This window comes from Notamacropus eugenii, chromosome 1 (genome assembly GCF_028372415.1).
Source record: "Notamacropus eugenii isolate mMacEug1 chromosome 1, mMacEug1.pri_v2, whole genome shotgun sequence".
Lineage (NCBI taxonomy): Eukaryota > Metazoa > Chordata > Mammalia > Diprotodontia > Macropodidae > Notamacropus > Notamacropus eugenii.
Window position 1 is genome coordinate 141,406,291 of NC_092872.1, and position 21,265 is coordinate 141,427,555.

Sequence of the window (21,265 nt, forward strand, 5' to 3'; positions counted from 1 at the left end):
TAGAACCATTACTTTGTGTAGGGAAGAGCAAGCAAGAAAATGTGTATTTGTATGTTTGTTTTTTAGTGATAGTGATTTCTAGTCCCCTTAAGTCACTCATTTCGTGCACATTAGTTTCTGAATTCATACATTCTTTTTACATTAAAATAAGATTTAGTTCAGTGAGAAACATTTGTAAGTCAGTATCATAGATTTTCCTGTATCTTAGGGGATAACTCAGAGAGAGGTCTTATTTTGTAGGGTATAGAGAAAAAGAATTTTTAAAGAGACTCCTTTTATATACAGAGTTAATTTAGAAGAACTTGTGTACTTATTCTTAAAAAATGTTATTAAACCTTATAGTGGCAAAAGTGGGAAGTCCTTTTTGTATTAGATATATAACAAGCATATAAATTTGACTCAACGGTTAAAAGGGACCTACGAGCAAAAATTTAGTACGTTCTTACATCTAATGCAGGAGTACATTTTTCAGGTATGTGGTAGAGGAATGGTTGCCTGTGGTGGGTTTTTGTTTTTTGTTTTTAACACTTTTAATGACTTCTGGATCTCTCAATCCACAAAACAGCTTTTTCCATTTTTGAAAAGTGTTACTTGTTGGAGAGTTAAGTGGAAATTTATTTCCCTTTCACTTCTGTCCTTGGTACTAGCTCAGCCCTCAGGAAAATAAGATAGAGTGAGATTTTTATCTTTCCGTAATTGCTTGATTTCTCCTTTCCTCAAATTCCTTAAGTCCCACTTTACTCTATCACTACCTCAGCCACATGTATAGGAATGGTCACACATTAGATTTTGCACTTACTCACGAGTGATCCACTTCCTCTAATTAGAAACTGATGTATTCTTATGTAAGTGACCACAGCTTCTTACTGTTCTACTTCTCTCTATGCCTCACCTCTTCATGTTGAAGACCTCTGATCTTCTGCTTTCTCAGGCCACTCTTTCCTCTTCACCCCCCTCCCCACCATTCTCCTTGTGAGGGGCAAACCCTGTAGGATGTGTCTGATTCTGTTCCCCCTGACTTCAGTAGAGTTCATCCTATGTCATTCTCCTCTCAAATCTTCGGTCTCTTCCTGTGTACTGGTTCTTTCTGTGCTACCTTAAAACATGCCTACGTTCACACCATGCTTAAAAAAAAAGACCCTACTCTTCCCTGCGCCTATCATTTTATATCTTCCCTTTCACAGCCATATTTCTTCAAAAAGTTGTCCACTCTCATTGCTTTCACTTCCTATCTTCTTAGTCTCCAACTCTTTATAGTCTGGCTGTTCATCATATCACTTAGCTAGAAACTGCTCTTTCCAAACTTACCAGTGGTATTTTAATTGCCAGATTGTCATTCTAGTTTTAATCTTCCTCAACCTCTCTGCTGCATTTGTCATATTAACGCATTCTCCTTTTGGAGAGGAAGACCAGTCTCCTTCTTCCTTTCAGGATTTTCATGAAATTGCTCTCTCCAGGTTCACCTCCTACCTCTCTGACTGCCCTGTCTCAGTTTCTTTTGCTGACTTATTTTCCGTATAATATTCCCTAACTATGATTTTCCAAGATTTTGGCCTAGGTCCTCCTCTCTCTTGTAAATCTCATCAGGTCTTTTGGATTTAATCATCATGTTTATGCAGATGACTCCCAGACTTTTATAGCCAGTCTCAGTTTCTTCCCTAAGTTTTTTTGAGACATCTTAAACTCAAAATGTTTAAAATTGAACTTTAATCTTTCCTTCTAAACAAACACTCCTCTTTTCTAAACTTCCCTATTTCTGTTGAAGATATCCTTCTAACCTCCCAGGTTTGTAGTCTAGGCAGTTATCTTGGACTCCTCCCTCTTACCCCACATAACTAATCAGTTTTCAGATTTTGCTGTCTGTTTCTTCACGACATCCCACTGCTAACCTTCTCTCATTCACCTCTCTTCTAAAGATAACCTCCTCATTGGTCTCTCTGCCTTCAAATCTGACCAATCCAGTCCATTTTACACACTGCTGTCAAAGTAATTTTCCTTAATCACAGATCTGACCATCTGACCTCTACTTATCCAATTCTTTTTGCTTCTAGAATAAAATATAATCTCCTTGGTTTATTTCTTAAAGCCCCATACAACCTGACCTCAAACTATCTTTCCAGTCTCATTGGATATCAACTACCTCTTCTGCAGCTTTGTGATCCACTGGCCTCTTCTTTACGTGCATCATTTATGACATTCCATCTTCTACTTCTGTGTCTTTGTGCTAATGTTCTCTGTGCCTGCTATGTGCTCTTTCCTTACCCTTTATCTCATAGAATTTCTCTCTTTCCTTTAAGAAGTAACTCAGATGTTGTCTTTTGCATAAAGCCTGTCTTGATCCCCTCAGATGCTAATGTATTCGCTTCAAACTGTCTTACATTTAACTATTTATTTAGCTATATTTAATGGACACCATATCACTGTGCCTTGTGTGTCTCCTGCTTGATCTCTAGCCTCCAAGGAGAGAGAAGCGCCATTCCATTGTACCAGTCTCTTGCCATTTAGATGAAAGGAGAAGGCACCATTTCATCATTCTAGCCTGGTCTCCTGCCTTAGAGGATGGAGAGTTATTGCTACTCCTTCTGTTCCAGATTCTTCCTCCCTTGCTTGAACTGCCCAAGACTCTCAATGGATTTTTCCTCATGCCATCCCAACCCCCAGATCATAATACTACCAACTTTGAAAATCTCTAAATTTTTTACTTATTGATGGACAAACTTCCTCCCCCCCCCAGTTATACTCCCCGTCCCAGTGATTCTGAAACCCCTTAAAAAATCATCCAGACCTCATTCCCCATCCCCCCACTGCTTTATTCCATATTCCCATTCCTCTAATATCTCTCCCCCCCCCCCCCTTTTCCCCAGGTACTAACAAAAAGCTCTGGAATGCCTGCTCTGTAGGCAACAAATTTTCTTTCATCTTCAATCTTTTCCTTTTCCCACTCCTTTCAAATTCTTTCTCTCAAGACGTGACTCTTTTCTGATTATACAGCCTCTCAGGCCAACACAGTTTGCACTTTTACTCCTTCCCCCATACCTACCCCTAGATCTCTCCATCGGTTGAAGTAAGAGATTTCGAATCATCCAATCCCAAGTAACTCTCAAGCAGAAGTATCATATTTTTTTCCCCCAATTGTAGGCACGTTAGTCAGGATAGGAGAATGATTCCAATTGATGGTGGGTTTTTTTTTCTTTTGTCATATTCTTTTGGAAGACTTATAAATCTTTTTTTCTTTTTCTTTTCTTTTTGAGCCAATTAGTCTGGTGACTTGTCCAGAGTTACTTAGCTAATAAGTTTCTGAGGTCAAATTTGAACTCAGGTCTTCCTTGACTAGGGCTGGTAGTCTCTCCACTGTGCCACCTCCCTGCCCCAAGACTTATAAATCTTAAATTGTCTTTATGCATCCCTGTTTTCTAGGTTTTGCTTTGTAAGGATCATGTTTTCTTTTAATTTTATTGCTTTTTACTTTTCTTCTTCCAGAATGCCCTTCCCTTCTGTATATTTTCGTTCCTATGTTGCTCTCTTCTCTTTTGTTTCTTTGGTGAACTTTATTGCCATGGATTTTTCTATTATTATTATTATTATTATTATTTCTGCTGTGCAAGCTCTCATTTCTGCTTTTATAGTTTTTGTTTCTCTCTTAAATCGTTCAGGAGCATCTTTCTGTGGTTCGTATTCTCTTGAGAATCCTCAGAATCCTCTGCCTCATTATTTGTTGATTTTATTTTCCTTTGCCTTATTTATTCATAGATATCATTGAGATCACTGATCATCATTTAGATGATCTGGAAACCATCTTCACTTCTGTTAATAATGTTATCTGTTGGCTTCTCAGCTTTTGCCCAAGATCTTTAACTGAGTTTTTTCTTCCCCTTGAGATCTTTGGTCATTTCATCTTCTTTTTCTTTCTTTTCTTATATTGCTTACTTCACTGCTGTTTCTGCTTCAATAGCTATTCCCTGAGGTTCAGACCTCACCATGGTCTCAGCCTTCTTTCTGGCTGGGGACTTCACCTGCTTTGCTCTCTGTCTCAAGTGCCTTCTCAGGAGACAGAACTGGCTCCAGTTAGATGCTATTCCCCTTTGTTTCAGACCTAGTGGATCCATGTATATGGTAGCATCCTACCCCAGTTCCTTCTATTGTTCAGATCTCTGACTGAGTAATGTTGCAGCACAGAGTACTGCCATGCTGCAGCCATCTAGGGCAAGCTTCTGCCTTTTGGTTTTCCTTCTGGTGGTTGGTAGGGCAGGTTGTGCTCATAGTGCGAGGAGCTAATCAATAATAAATATTTGTCAAATGTTTACCATGTGCCAGGTCCTGGGTATACAAAGACAAAATATGAAATGGTCTTTGCTCTCAAGAAGTTTGCATTCTAGCTGGAAAAGCTACATGTACTTTTATTACGACACACAAAGTAAATGTTATCATCAACAAAGCATTGATTAAGCCAGGCACTGTATTAAAGTGCTAAATATACAAAGAATAGTAAAAATGCTGTCCTAGACTTTAAGGTCACATTCTAATGGGAGCAACAACACACAAACTACCATTTATATATAAATTGAAGATTGTATAAAGGGGACATAATCATAAAGGTAAGATATCAGAAGCAGATGTAACTGGGAAAGGCATTTTGTAGAAGTTGGCATTTGACCTGAGTTATGAAAGAAGCCAGCGAAGTTAGGAGGTAGAGGTGAACAGGGAGGGCATTCTAGGCATGCTGGCCAGCCAGTGAAAAGGCCATTGTGGCTGGTTCGTTATAAAATCTGTAGAGAGGAGTAAAGTATAAGAAGACTAATTGTGAAGGGCCTTAAAAGCCAAACAAAAGATTTTGTGTTTGATCCTGGAGATAAAGTGGAGCCATTGGAATTTATTGAGAAAGAGGATGACATGATCGGACCTATGCTTTAGGAAATCACTTTGGCAGCTAAGTGGAAAATAGATTGGAGTGGGAAGAGAGGGAAGTCCTTCGTTTTCCAAGAGGACCATGACATCAAGATGACATGACTTGCAGTTGACTTTGATTTGAGTGAGGGAGGGCTGTGCAAGGTCACCAATCTCACTTTCTTCTCCAGAGCCATCTGGGTCCAATGGCCTGATATTCATCAGAATAACTGGAAATGACCCAGGATGCAATGTGAGATGCTGACCCTTTCAGGCTAAGGTCTTATCACATTCTCACTTTGAGTGAGATATACCCATTCAATGAATAGGCTTCTTTAAGTAGTTATTCAAGGGATGGCCCCTTTAATCAAAAAAAAAAAAATCAAACTGGGAAGGGAAGACCCTTAGGGTTCCTGAGTAAAAGAGAAATAATTACTATTTAGTAATTACAATAAGGCAGGGAGACTGAGAAGAATGGATAAAGTGAACAGAGCCTGCACTAAGATAATGGCTTTGTGAGTGGATGGATGTTTATTAAAAATGTGAAGGTAGAAATGACAGCTTGGCAACAGATTGGACATGTATGGTTTGATGAGAGATTCAGGTATGACACTGAACTTGTTAGCCTGGGTCTTCTGAACAATAATGGGAAAGTGGAGAAAAGGAAAGGGTTTTTTGGGGAAAGATAATGAATTCTGTTCTTGACATGGCACATTTGAGATGCTGGTGCTTTGGTTCATCCATAATGAGATGCCCATTTAGCAGCTGTTGTTGCCATTTAGGTGGAGAATAGTAGTATGAGAGTGATCACGAGAGCTTCATGTAGAAGTTGGTAACCGAGCAGAGTTTGGAAAGAAATGATGGATTGCAAGAGGTACAGAGTTGATGAGGGAGAACATTGAAGGTATGGAGAATAGTCACTGTAAAGGCATGAAGATAGAGGTGGGAGTGTTGAGTGTGAGAAATAAAGAAGGTCAGTCTGGTTGGACCACAGAGTGGGTGAATAAGAATAATGTATAATAAAATTGGTTTTTGAGGACTTTAAAAGCAAAATTGAAAGTTTATATTTGATTTTAAATGTAATAATAAGGATCCATTTGACCTTACTGAGAAACTATCAAACTGTACTTTAGAAAAATGATTTTATCATTTGTATGTAATATGGAGAAATTTGCTACAGGGAGATTAATTAGGCTGTTGCAATAGTGTAGGGAGAGATGATATGATGAAAACATGAACTAGAGTGATGGCTGTATGCAGAGGGAATTAGATGTAAGAGATGTGGTGAGAGAAATAAGATTTGACAAGCAATTGGGTTATGTGAGATAAGTGAGAAAGAGGAGTTGACGCAAAAGTTGTAAAGCTGAATGACTGTTAGTGTGTGGAAGAATGGTGGTGTGCTTCACAGTAATAGAGAAGTTTAGAGAAGGGGTGATTTGTTTGGAGGGAAAGATGATGAATTTTGTTTTTTGACCTGTAGTATTGGAGAAGTTTTCTAGGACATTGGTTTGAAGTATCCAGTAGGTAATTGGTGAGCGGGACTGGAACTGAAGAGAGACTAAGAGTGGCCCAATAAATGTGGAAGCTATCCACCTGGAGATAATTAAATCCCTGGGAGCTGATAGGGTCCCTAAGTGAGTGGGAGAGTATAGAGAAAGAAGAGGGTCCAGGACAGAGTCTTCAAGTACTGCCACATTTAGGGGGTGTGATATGGTTGATGAGCCAGCAAAGACTCTCAAGTAGTTGTCAGACAGGTAGGAGAACTAAGAGAGGAGAGAGAGTTGTCAACAGTGTTAAATGCTGTGGAGAGTATCTGCAGAATGAAGATTAAGAGAAGGGCATGAGATTGTGGAAGAGTGTTGGAAGCTTGCCTTCTCAGTGAGTGAAGTGGGAGGGAGTAGGAAAATTTGGAACTCAAAATTTAAAAATAATTTTAAAAGTAAATAATAAAATTTAAAGGAAGTATTAGAAGCTTTAAAGTATTATATTTGGCAGTTATGAATATTTACATTGTTATTATGATATCCAGTGAGCTCTAGAAGTCTGATTTGATGGAAAGGAAAAATTGTAATGGAATATTAGGGCTTGGTTTCTTCTCCCTGTTCTTTATGCTCCTTGACTTTAAAGAGAATTGATTGTTCAACATATTCTTCCTTAAAGCTCTGCTTTAAAGAATCTGACAAATCCTCCATTGCCATCCCTGTCTTTCTGGGTTGGATGGATCCAGAGGTTAAGCTTCTTGCTCAAGGTCACAGGTATTAAGTTTCAGATTTCTCTCAATGGAAGCCCAACATTTTTTCTACTTTGCTATGCCAATCTCATATGTCACCTTCAATTGTAACCCCCCCAAACTTTTCTCCAGTTCAAATTGATTTCTGTATCTTCTGGCTTCCTTATATTGACAACCATTGTCTCAGCTCCACATGTTCATCTTGGACTTCATTTACAGTCACCAGTTTTGGTAGTTCCAAAGTTTGTTTAAAAAATGATGCTGGGATTTTGGGATTCTCTTCTCACCCTTCCCCCTTCCTCTATTTCCTGGGTTCAGTTTGGGATGGGGGAAGATTAACTATTCCTTCTGACTGGGAAACAGAAGAGCAACAGCAGAGTAGGGATGCGGGCAAAGGGGAAAAAGGAGGAAGAATGTTGGGGATGATTGGACTAGCTGCTGGTGAGACTCACAAGTGGTTTTTTGAGTTTTCATTACTTGACTAACTGAAGGAGGAGGAAGAAGAAGAAGAAACGGAAGAAAAATGAATTCCTGTCAGTCCTAGGGGATCTGTGGCTCTAGAAGCTTTTCTGACACATTGGGTCAGTTTTTGTGTTGTTCCAATCAGGGACTGACCATGTGCCTGGCAGTCAGTTACACTGGGTAACTGCCAAGGGTTCTTACGTAGCCCACTGTCATCTTTGCACATGAGACATTCTACTGCTGAACCTGTTCCTTTGTGACTTGTATGATGGGAAGGGTTGGGACTGGTGTTTTCAGACTGATTAAGGAGCGGTGTAATGATTGTATCCAGGCTATTAGTGCACCTTGTATAGGTCACTGGATTATATAAAGAACGCCCTCCTACCCTTAATAACCCAATCCCAGGTTTTGGTATTGAAGATACATCAATTCTATTGACTAACTACAAAATAATCCCATCTAAAGTTTGGTTACCTTCAGGCCTGCTTCTGCGCATGGGCCTTAGTGGGAGCTGGACTGTGTTCTCTCATCTCTCTGTTCTTCTAGGCCTTGCAGTCTGCAGATTGTACCACCCGTCCCCCCTTCTTCCTCCCCAGACAAATGTGAGAAATTCAAAGCTGCATTAAAAATTCCAAAGGCAAACTGGTTATAGTTCCACAGCAGGGTGAAATAATGCTGATCCACATTCTCAAATAGTTGTTTACTCTGACTCGTTGAACCTATAGAAGGGTTGAAACTTTTCATTTTTTGTGCTCACTTGTGGAATCTCTTTAATAAAATCACACTCACATCTTGGGTAGATATAATTTGGCAACCTCTGGGAGATCTCCAAATAAGGGCACAGTTTCCACTATGGTGATGCCCTCAACAAAAATAGGAACATTTGGAGGAAGGGCAAAGTTGTTTTTGTTTTGTTTTGTTTTTGTTTTTTTTGTTTTGTTTTAGTGACAGAGCAGGAAGGATTGGAAAATAGAGAATTCAGTTTTAGATGATTGAGTTTGTGACATCTGTAAGAATATCTAGGTAAAGATGTCCACAGGCAGCTAGTGATGCTGTGCTGAAGCATGGGAGAGAGATTTGGATTGGATTTCTAGATTTGAGTTATCTGTATAGAGATAATTAGACCTGTGGGAACTGAGGAGACAAGCAGAAGAAGGTACAGAGAGAGATTACAAGTCAGGATAGTCTTGTTTTTAGCTGTTGATATTTCTTGTATTGAATTGCCTAAAATATCAAGTACAAATTTTTTCTGAGTAACATTAAGGCACTACAATCTAATCTTATTATGCCTGGTGTTTGGAAAATCTTAGTGCGATTTTAAGCTTTAATAGCTATCCAAACTTTCTCTCTCAAGAATTTTAGCTTGATTTTTCATCTTTTAATTTGCTAAGCATACCATCGGCCAGCTAATAATCATCATTATTATTAAATACATTTTACAAAGGACTTCCCTCAGAGTTGTGCAATGGAAAGAGTGCTGAATTCGTAGTGAGAGAACCTTTGTTCAAATTCTACCTTTATTATTTATTATCTTTGTGTGATCTTGTGTGAATCATTTAACTAAACTCTGAGGACTTTGGCTCCTCATTTGTAAAAAAAAATATGGCTGACGTAAATTTTCAATTCTCTTTTCCTGTGACTATATGAATGTATTATATGCCCATTTTATACATGTGGAAACTGAAACAGAGGTGAAGTGGATGGCCATATGTTATAAATATCTAAGTAGTGGAAGAGCTGGCTCTCAAATCCAGGGCCTAGGTAAATGATTTTTTTATGTCACCAGATTGCTTTCCAATGTCTGTTTATGCCTTGGGACTCAGCACATGTCTAGCCTCTCTCAGGAAAACTTTGTAGAGTATTGCAGTCCATTGTGATTACCCCATCCTCTGTATTTATTTTGTACTTCTTGTCTACAACACTTAGTATTTACCTTCATATTTATTTACAAAGTAAGTTCCTTTGAAGACAACAACTTATATGTTAGCACATACTAGGAACTAGGAACAGATTTTTTTTTTGTGCCATTTCTTACAAATAAATGTATTGTTGTATTTCTAGATACTTGAAAAATGTCTGAAAACTCCAGTGACAGTGATTCATCTTGTGGTTGGACTGTCATCAATCATGAGGTAGGTTTTTAAATCTTAAATATTATAGTTAAAAGAATTGTTGTGTTGATGATGGTTAACAGGTTCGTTTGGTTTTATTAAAACTTCTATATCCAGAATTAAGGTTATGTGACCTACTATGTGTGGTTTTCCCCCTCCATCTGATTTGGTTATCACACGTAAATAACTGATTGAGACTTTCCAAGGGAACCTCAACCCTCACTAGCCACACACCTTTTAGACACTTCAGCCTATGGATTTTGGTTGGCAAAGATGATTTTGTTTTACAAAATCCACCTTTTAACATTCTTCTTTCTTCTTGATTCATTATTAGCCTTTCCGTTTTTTTCTATTTCCCTGTACTTCGTTACCGCATGTTATGTTGACAGATTTCTATTACATCTTGTTTTAAAAATATAAATTTGACATGTTAAATTTTAAATGTTCGTTTTAATGCTTGTCTGTCCCTTCTGAAGTCCTATTCTGTTTCTTTAAAAAGTGCTTCAGCATCCCTTTTTTCTTTCTTTTTGCATTCACTTTTAATTTAGTCCTCTCTTCCTTTCCCTCCCCCCATTAAAACCAGACAAACCAATCTCTATTGAGGCAAATATTCTTAGTAAAACAAAGTTTTACTTAGTAAAACTGATACTGATACTTAATCAGTCTGAGGCAAATATTCTTAGTAAAACAAATCCACATGATGGCTGTGCTGGAAGATATATTTTAGCTTCTATCAGTAAGTGAATAGCATGCTTTGTCATCATTCCTCTAGAGTTGTGTTTGATTATTGCTCTGATCCAGCAAGCTTTCTTTCCCTGACAAGCTCACTTTTTCCCAAAATTTCCCTATTTCTGTTGAATGCACTGTCATTCTTCTAGGCTACTAAATTCCTTTCCTTGGCCTTATACTCAAAACTTCATCATCCTTCACCCCACATTATCAAATCTTGTTTCTTTCTCCACATCTTTTGCATTGAATTCTACTCACACTGCCACTACCTCAGTTCAGGCCTTCATTATGTTCCACCTAAATTATTGAAGTAGCCTCTTAACTGGTCTCCCTCATTTAAATCTCTCTTCACTCCAGTCTCTATCCTATATATTACTGCCAAATTTCTGATGTTGAGTTTTCCCTTCTCGGTTACTTCTGTGACAGGGGTTCTTAACCTTAGGGCTATGAACTTTTAAAAAATGTTTTTTATAATTATTCCAATATGATTGGTTTCCTTTGTAATCCTGTATATTTAAATTTATGCACAAAATTTATGTATTGAAAAACATTTTTCTGAGAGGGGGTCCATAGCATTTATCAGACTGTCAAGGGGAGGATCTGTGTGTGGGACAGAGATCACTGCCTCAGTAAACGTATGAATTGGAGATCAGAAAAAGTCTTTATCCTTTCTTATGAGAAAGGGCACAGCCCTTGTGAAGTGGTAGCCAGGGTGTGCCCTGGCCCTGGCTCGTGGCCCTGGCCACGAGAATTAGATTTTTATAGCCCTAACCAAGTCCCCTACCCACCCCCATCTGTTTCCTCATTGACTGAGTATTCAGGATGTACAATCTCATCATCACAACTGCTTTCCAATAGAAACAATTATGCCCATATTTGGCGACGAAAAGCATACATGTACCAGGAAGCAGGGAGGGTCATCACATGGATTTGGGGGAATGGTAACTTATCAGGAGCAACTGAGACTTAAAATGGCATGTAGAAACTTAACAAAGGGGGAAAGTCCTTCTAGTCTTCAACTGAGGAAACTACACTATAGGCCATCTCCCACATCTGTAACACAAAAAAGACTAAGAACTTCAGCTCTATAATCAAATATAACTATGTCTTTTAAAACCTTACATGAGCTGGCCTTAGACACTTGTTTCCAGCCTCGTTGGACATTCCTCCTCCTGTACTGTCTTCTTCAAATACGACTCTCCATCTTTCATCTTTGTGCTTTTTGCAGTGTCCTTGGAATATCCTCTTCTGTCACCTCCCCATCATAGATTTTCTTATTTTTTTCAGTACTCATCTCAAGCACCACCATCTAGACAGCCTTTTCTACATGCACTTCTTTCCCCTGCTCCCCATATGCTAGTGGTTTCTATCCTAAACTTTCTTGTATTGAACTACTAATTAACTTAACTACTAATTTACTTAATAAACTTATATTTATTTTGAATATACTTCTATATATCAATTTGCCTTCTCCCATTAGAATGTAAGCTCTTTGTGTAAGGAGGGTTGAGTTGCAAAGCAGTTAAATTCAGTTTGAAAGTGATAAGGAACTATTAACATTTTATTCTTGTCACTTTTTCTAGGGGTCTGATATAGAGACAGTGAATTCTGAAAACAGTGTAGCAAATGAAAGCCCTGAGTTTGCCTCAGAAGAAGAACATCAGGAACAGCCTTTAGATCAAGAAGGTAAGATACATGGGAAAAAAAATTTCCAGAGAAAACTAAAGCAAATAAGAGTAAACCCTCTTCTCTGATAGCTGGTATCTAGCCTCTTTAACCTTGTGCCCTCAGATCACTGGGGACACAAACAAAATCTCCCAACAAGGAGTGGGAGCTGGTGGTTTTGAGATTGTTTCTTTGGATGTCTCAACATATATTACATGTAAAACCAATACAGGTTTGTTTTAACTATTGAAGCCATTTGCTGCTAATGATTTAGAAGGTAGGGATATATAACATTAATCAAAAGAATTGTATTCAATGAACTCTTTTCCAGCTACCATTTGCTATTCTCTAGCAGATTAGTGAGAAGCAGGAAAATATGACTTATTTAAGTTCATTTTGTATTGAAGTTGTATACTTTCTGAATATGCCAGCATTACTAATGAAAATGATCTAAAATATTAATTTGTCATGTTCACAGAATGAAAACAGCTACATTGGTAATATTAAAAAATATTTTTATTGAAATCTTTTGGTTTTGTATCATTTAAATTTTTACCTGTATTCCTCTTACCTGCTCATAGAGGGCCATCCCATACGATACCTTTTTTTTTAAAAGAAAAACAGGAAGAAGAAAAAAGCCTAAGCAAATCAGTAGCAATTAAAAAAAATTTAAAGCTTTTCCTCTTCCGGTATAAAGTAGATATATTAAAGCTTGTTTCTAAACAGTGATTTAGCAATAAATTGTATTGTACCCTTATTTATCTTTAAATCTAATGGCTTATTCAGGTTAAGATTGTTATCTGAATAGGGGAATGTTGGGGGTGGAGGAGAGGAGAATGTTTCAAAAAGAACAATGGGATTTTAAAACAAAAACAAGAAACAGCATATTTTAGCCCTTTGCCTAACTATGCCAGAGTCAAGGGCAGAAAAGTATACAGCAGTAATATTTCCTTTTTAAATAATTTTTAATTTAATTTTAGTTTTCAACATTCACTTCTGTAAAATTTTGAGTTCTAAATTTTCTCCCTCCCCCTCCTTTGTCCTCTCCCCAAGACAGTATGCGATCTGATATAGGCTCCGTGTATACATTCATATGAAACATTTTCACATTAGTCATGTTGTAAAGAAGAATTAGAACCAATGTGAGGAACTATTGAGAAAAAAGAAGGAAAAAAAGGGCAAATGCTTCTATCTGCATTCAGATTCTATAATTCTTCTTCTGGATGTGGATAGTATTTTCCATTATGAGTCTTTTGGAGTTGTGTTAGACTCTTGCATTGCTGAGAAGAGCTAAGTCTATCAAAGTTAGTTATCACATAATGTTGCTGTTACTGTGTACAATGTTTTCCTGGTTCTGCTCACTTCACTCAGCATCAGTTCATGTAAGTCTTTCTGTTTTTCTGAAGTTTCTCTGCTCATCATTTCTTATGGAACAGTAGTATTCCATTACATTCATATACCACAACTAGTTCAACTATTCCCCAACTGATGGGTGTTCTCTCAGTTTCCAATTCCTGGCCACCACAAAAAGACCTGCTGATAAATATTTTGGTACATGTGGGTCCTTTTTCCTGTGATCTCTTTTGGATACAGTCCTAGAAGTGATATTGCTAGGTCAAAATGTATGCACAGTTTTATAGCAAGTAGGGTACACAGTACTGAATTGCTCTCCAGAATAGTTGGATCAGTTCACAGGGCCACTAACAATGAATTGGTGTTCCAATTTTCCCACATCTTCTCCAGAATTTATCATTTTCCTATTTTGTCATGTTAGCCAGTCTGATAGGTGTGATGTGGTACCTCACAGTTATTTTGATTTGCATTTCTCTAATCAATAGTGATTTAGAGCATTTTTTCATACGATTATAGATAGCTTTAGTTTCTTCATCTGAAAAATAGCAGTAATATTTTCACAAGGGGTCTTTATGATGAACATTCATTTACAGATGAAGAAACTGAGGTCCAGAAGAGGTAAATTTTAAATCCAATAGTCTTGTCATTCTGACACTTTATTTGAATTGAAAGAAATGTTTAAAAAATTCATAGTAACATTTAAAAATTATTGTACTTTGAATAATTACTCTGTTTGCGCACACATCTTTTCTTTCAAAGATATTTCATTTTGTGTTATGTGGTCTATGTTTGTGATTGGTTTGTATTAAAACTATGCCTTTATTGGCATAATTTGTATGGTAATCTATGGAAAACTGCACAAGGCATTTTAAAATAAAGAAATAATGTAATTTATCTTTGTTCTGTATTAGGAAATAGAGAAGGTGGTACAGTGTTAATGGGAGAAACTACTTATCTAGCTTTGGAAGAAGCCAACTCAGTTCTTGAGGTAAATTTCAGTGATTCGCATTTCCTTCGTGATTAAATGCAGAACAAGATTTCTTTCTTTAACATTTTATTTTTTCCCTAATTACACATAAAAAATAAATTTTAGCATTCTTTTAAAACATTTGAGTTTCAAATTCAATCCTTCCCTTTCTTCCCTCCTGCCTGAGACAGTAAATAATCTGATATAGGTTATATATGTACAGTCATGTAAAACATTTTCACATAAGTCATGTTGTGAAAGAAAATTCAAACCAGAAAAGAGAGAGAATGAAAAATATGCTTCTGTGTGCTGTTTCTTTCTCTGGAGGTGGATATCAATTTTCATCCATCATTAGTCCTTTGGGATTGCCTTTGATCATTGTATTGCTGAGAATAACTAAGTCATTCACAGTTGTTCATTACATAATATTGCTTTTAGTGTATACAGTGTTCTCCTGGTTCTGCTTAATTTGGTCTGCATCAGTTCATGTACATCCTTCTAGAGATTTCTGAAATTAGTCTACCTGTTATTTCTTACAGCACAGTAACATTCCATTGCAATTATATGCTACAGCTTTTTCAGCCATTCCCCTGCTGATGGTCATCCCTTCAATTTCTAATTCTTATCCACCATAGAAGAGGTGCTACAAATATCCTTGGGCAAATAGATCCTTTTCCCTTCTTTTTTGAAATCTCTTTAGGATATATAGACTTACTGGTGGTGTTGCTGGGTCAGAGTATGCACAGTTTTATAACCCATAGCCCTTTGGGCATATGAACAAAATTTAAAAGAATCAGAAATTAAAGGAATTTTTTTGTTTCCATTTGAAGTTTAAGAAATTGTAATATATATATATATATATATATATATATATATATATATGTTTTGAAGATCTTTTGATTCATGTTATTCATAGAGATCAACTATATCTTCTATTTTTACTGTGAACTAAAACTTTTTGAAGATATTTTAATTCAGAAGAAGCAGATATATTAAAGAAAACCTAATTTAGTAACTCTTCCCTTACTTGCAATCTAATTTTCCTGAGAATAGCCAGGCTTCTTTAGGAAGACTGAAGTGGTTTAATAGTAATTTAACTTTTTTGCTCTTGTGATCTGTGTACAAAAATCAAATAAGGGGCACATTATATAGCAGATAAAAAAGCTGGCTTTAGAGTCAGGAAGTCCTGGTTCAAGTTCCATGCCTAAGATATACTGGCAGTGTAACTCTAGGCATTTCACTTAATAAGATCTCAGTGCCCCAGGCAAACTTTATAACAGTGAAGTCATGAGTCTTGTAAAAAAAAAAAAAAGTCGGATAGAAATTTAAATTAAAATATAAAACAAAATGAAATTCAGTCATTTGAAGGTATCCTTTTAAAAAAATTTTTAATTTCTACCATTCACTTCGATAAGATTTTGAGTTTCAAATTTTCTCTCAGTCCCTTCCCTCCCATCACTGCAAGACAGTATGTAATTTGATATAGGCTCTACATATACATTCATATTGAACTTATTTTCAAATTAGTCATGTTGTAAAGAAGAATTAGAACTAATGGGAGAAAGTATGAGAAAGAAGAAACAAACAAAAAAAAAGAAAAAAAGAGAGCAAATAGTATGCTTTAATCTGAATTCAGATTCCATAGTGCTTTTTCTGGATGTGGACAGCATTTTCCATTATGAGTCCTTTGGAATTGCTTCAGATCCTTGCATTGCTAAGAAGAGATAAGTCTATCAAAGTTAGTCATCTCAGTGTCCTGACATTTTAAACAAAATGAAATAAATTGAATTTTCTTTTATTATTTTTAATTGAATTTTCTATCCAAAGGTCATTATGAATAAGACATTTTATTTTGACACATATTTTATTGTGAGTATTTTAAATTATGAGTTAGGTACATGTACGCTTTATCAAGTTTCTTTTTTTAAAAAATTTATATATTTATTTTTAGTTTTTAGCATTCATTTCCACAAGATTTTGAGTTCCATTATTTTCTCCCCATCTCTCCCCTCCTGCCACCCCAAGAAACCAGCATTCTGATTATCCCTTCCCCAGTCTGCCCTCCCTTCTGTCACACCCATCCTTTCCCTTATCCACATCTTCTCTCTTTTCTTGTAGGGCAAGATAAATTTCTGTGCCCCATTGCCTGTATTTCTTATTTCCGAATTGCATGCAAAAAGTAATTCTCAACACTTCTTCCTAAATCTTTGAGTTCCTACTTCTCTCCTTTCCTCCCTGGCCACACATCCCCACTCTCAAGGCAAGTAATTCAATATAGGCTATACATGTGTAGTTATGCAAAAGACTTCCGTAATAGTCATGTTGTGAAACACTCCATCCTATCCTGTCTCCCATTTATTCTATTCTCTCTTTTGTCTTCGTCCCTCCCCAAAAGTGTTTACTTCTAATTACTGCCTCCTCCCATTTTCCCTCCCTTCTATCATCCCCCCAGAGCCCACTTATCCCCTTCTCCCTTATTTTCCTGTAGTGTAAGATAGATTTTCATACCAAATTGAGTGTGCATGTTATTTTCTCTTTAAACCAAATGTGATGAGAGTAAGCTTCACTTTTTCCCTCTCAACTCTCCCTTCTTCCCCTCCATTAAAAAATATTTTTCTTGTCTCTTTTATGAGACATAATTTGCCCCATTCCATTTCCCCCTTTCTCCTCCCAGTATATTCCTCTCTTACCTCTTAGATATCATCCCTTCCTATTCAGTTCACCCTGTGCCCTCTGTCTATATGTATATAATCCCTCCAACCACCCAAATACTGAGAAAAGTCTCAAAAGTTACAAATATTATCTTTCCATGTAGGAATGTAAACAGTTCAACTTTAGTAAGTTCCTTATGATTTCTCTTTCCTGTTTATCTTTTCATGCTTCTTTTGATTCTTGTCTTTGAAAGTCAGATTTTCAATTCAACTCTGGTCTTTTCATCAAGAATGCTTGAAAGTCCTCTATTTTATTGAATGACTATTTTTTCCCTTGAAGTATTATACTCATTTTTACTGGGTAGGTGATTCTTGGTTTTAATCCCAGTTCCTTTGACTTCTGGAATATCCTATTCCAAGCCCTTTGATCCCTTAATATAGAAGCTGTGAGATCCTGTTTTATCCTGATTGTATTTCCCCAATACCCAAATTGTTTCTTTCTAGCTGCTTGCAATATTTTCCCCTTGACGTGGGAACTCTGAAATTTGGCCACAATACTCCTAGAAGTTTCTCTTTTTGGGCCTCTTTCAGGAGGTGATCGGTGGATTATTTCAATATTTATTTTGCCCTCTGGTTCTAGAATATCAGGGCAGTTTTCCTCGATAATTTCATGAAAGATAATGTCTTTTTTTGATCATGGCTTTCAGGTAGTCCCATAATTTTTAACTTGTCTCTCCTGTTTCTATTTTCCAGGTCAGTTGTTTTTCCAATGAGATGTTTCACATTATCATCTGTTTTTTCAGTCTTTTGATTTGTTTTGTAACTTCTTGGTTTATTGTATAATCATTAGCTTCCCTGAACTCCACTCTCATTTTTAAAGAACTATTTTCTTCAGTGAGCTTTTGAACCTCCTTTTCCATTTGGCTAATTCTGCTTTTTAAAGCCTTCTTCTCCTCATTGGCTTTTTGGACCCCTTTTTCCAATTGCGTTAGCCTATTTTTAAAGGTGTTATTTTCCTCAGCATTTTTTTGGTTCTCCTGTAGCAAGCTGATGACTCACTTTTCAGGCTCTTCTATGGCCTGAGCCCATTTCATATTCATTTTGGAGGTACTGGAGGCAGAAGCCTTGACTTCCTCTGACAGTATACATTGTTCTTCCTCCTCATCCAAAAGGATGGAAGGAGATACCTATTCACCAAGAAAGTAACCTTCTATGGTCTTATTTTTTTTCCCCTTTTTTTGGGCATTTTCCCAGCCAGTTACTTGACTTCTGAATCCTTTGTCAAGAGGAGGGTCTTAGTGCTCCTCCTCACCCCAGGACCATACTCAGGGCTGAAATTCAGATCAGGTACTCAATTCTCCCAGAGACTTTAAGCTGAGCCACTGGGACAGTGGACCCAGGCTGCTTTTATGGCCATGCCGCCTCTGCTGCCACCTGGGGGGGATCCTGCTCCCCTCCCGCCCAGCTGGGAAAGCCCTCCCATACTGACCTTTGAAGCTTTCTTTGTCACTTGTGGGTTGAGGGGTCTGGGACCCTCCCTCTTAGGGATTCTGCCTAAAAGCCTGTTGCGGTCCTGTTCCTCCCCATGCTATGCGACCAGGGCTGGACTCTGCTCTGCTCAGTGTCCCGTGGGATAGACCTTTCCTGTTGGCCTTCAAGGTTACCTTTGGCTGGAAATCTCTTTCACTGTGTTGTTTTGTGGCTTCTGTTGCTCTAGAATTTGTCGAGAGTCATTTTTTACAGGTATTTTGTGGGCTGTGGGGGAAGCTCTAGAGTACATGCATCTTTCTACTGGGTTAGTCTATTTTTAAAGGTGTTATTTTCTTCAGCATTTTTTTTTGGATCTCCTTTTGCAAACTGTTGACTCGCTTTTTATGATTTTCTTGTATCGCTGTCATTTCTTTACCCAATTTTTCCTCTACTTCTCTTACTTGATTTTCAAAGTTTCTTTTGATCTCTTCCATGGCCTGAGATCATCACAAATTTATTTTGGAGGTTTTGGATGAAGAAGCCTTAACTTTGATGTCTTCCTCTAATGGTATGCTTTGTTCTTCCTCAGCTGAAAGGATGGAGGAAAATATCTGTTCATCAAGAAAGTAACCTTCTATAGTCTTATTTTTTTTCCCTTTTTTGGGCATTTTCCCAGCCAGTTAATTTGCTTTTGAGTCCCTTGTCAAGTGAAGAGTATACTCTAGGGACTTGTAAGTTCTCAGTTCCTCCAAGGTGGCACAATCAAGGCAGAGGAGTTTACTCCTCTCCTGCACTGTGCTCTGGTCTGGAAGCAACCACAAACTTTTCTGCCCAGGATCTGTGAGTAGGATTCCCTCTTCATAGCTGCCTCCACCTCCACCATGCCAGTGCTTCTCCTCACCTCAGGGCTGAGATTCAGATCAGCTGCTTGATTCCCCCAGGGTCTTTAGACTGAGCACTCCAAAAATGGACGCTGCAGCCTTCTGGGGCTGGGGCTAGGGCAGGACCCTGCTCCCTTCTCAACCAGATGAATGAGCTTTCTCACTTACTTTTGAAGCTGTCTGTGGTGCTTGTGGGTTGAGGAATCTGGGAATCACAGCTGCTACTTGGGATTCCGCACCCTGAAGCCTGCTTCAGGCTTGTCCCTGCCGCACCCATGCAACAAAGACTGGGCTGCGCTCTGCTCTGTGCCTGGTGCGATAGACCTTTCCTTTCAGCCTTCTAGGCTGCCTTGGGCTGGAAATCTCTTTCACTCTGTCGTTTTGTGGCTTCTGCTGCTCTCAAATTTGTTTAGAGTCATTTTTACAGGTATTTATGGACTATGGGGGGAGAGCTACAGCAGATCTGTCCTTCTACTCCACCGTCTTCACTCCATGCGCACCCCCCACCCCTATCAAGTTTCTATGGTAGGAATGAGAACTAGCCTCATTATACCTGCCTCCTGTCTGCCACTCTTATGTCTCTCTCCCCTGGGAATAATAAGTATTTAGGTATCTAATATATATGTAGTACTGTATGAAGTATACTGATTTACAATACTTGTGATTTTTCCTCAGACAGAAAGAGAAAAGTCACCTGATGACAATGTCTATTTTGGGACTATCAGTGATGATTCTGACATCGTTACCCTTGAACCACCTAAACTGGAAGAAATTGGAGCACAAGAAGAAGTTATAATTGTTAAGGACATTCAGGGCCCTGAAGATTTTAACTTAGGCACTTCCTCTAGTAGCCAGTACACATTCTGTCAGCCAGATACTGGTAAGAACTTTACAAAGATAAAGGCTTTGTGAATATGAACCTTTAGATCTCTAGCCAAACCTTATATCACTTTCTATTCCAAATTCTCAGGTACTTGGTTGTTGAAAAATCAGCATTCTGTTAAACACAATAAGAAAGTTGAACCTTTCAATCTTGCCTCTGACATACCCTGGTTGTGAGATTCTATTCAGTTCACTTAATCTCTGTGTCCTGGGCAGCTCTCTAAGATCATATGAGCTATAGAACAAGTGTCAGTCTGTGTTTGAGAGGGAGTTTCTCATTGGGAGTTCTATATGCCTATGTGGCATATGTCCCATTTCTTTAAAAAAAAGAAATAGTGGAACCATAGGGTTAGGACATGTAGTAGATACGCCAGACACTTCAGAAAGCATGTGGCGTTTTTCAAATTTAACCCTAGGAGAAGAGAGGAAGAATTTAAGATAATGCTTTGAAATTCAGAAAATTTTGTAATTCACCAATATTGCCTGTGAAAAAAGGTAGGTAGTTTGTTATGATTATTTCCCTCCTCAGTGAGCCATGACTGTATAGTTAGTTGTATGTGATTGTTTGTAAACCACAACTCTTAAGGCTAATTCATGATGTCCTGTACATAGTGGAACAACATTATTTGACAAAATAGGCAAAGACAACTAGGAACAAAAGAAAAATGATGAAACTGCAAACTAACTTACAGTTTTGAAAATGTATGGTGTCTTTAATAAGGTAATAACAAAGCGATCCTCTTTGTTTTCATATCCCTTTCTAAACTTTTCTTGCTTTTATTCATTTTGTTATTGGTTTCATAGTTGTTATCAGTGTGTACTGCTCTTTGGTTCTTTTTTTTTTATTCTGTATCTCTTCCTCTTAAGTCTTATATTTTGAATTATATATATTTATCATTTTCCATGACATGCCATTCATATATACCATTAATACATAATGGAGCTGTAAAGTTTGCAAAGTGCTTGTGTCATTTAGGATG

At 37.6% G+C, this 21,265-nt stretch overlaps 1 protein-coding gene across 3 annotated transcripts in view; it reads left to right on the top strand.

Annotated features, from left to right (window-relative positions):
- Positions 1-21,265, top strand: part of CCPG1 (cell cycle progression 1) — a 70,024-nt gene that overhangs the window by 17,244 nt on the left and 31,515 nt on the right. For all 3 annotated transcript variants that reach the window (XM_072615959.1, XM_072615967.1, XM_072615953.1), the window contains exons 2-5: positions 9,638-9,708; positions 12,000-12,102; positions 14,346-14,422; positions 20,079-20,283. In XM_072615959.1, the coding sequence (XP_072472060.1) occupies positions 9,649-9,708; positions 12,000-12,102; positions 14,346-14,422; positions 20,079-20,283 (445 nt within the window). In that variant the 5' untranslated portion in view covers positions 9,638-9,648. The remainder of the gene's footprint in view (positions 1-9,637; positions 9,709-11,999; positions 12,103-14,345; positions 14,423-20,078; positions 20,284-21,265) is intronic.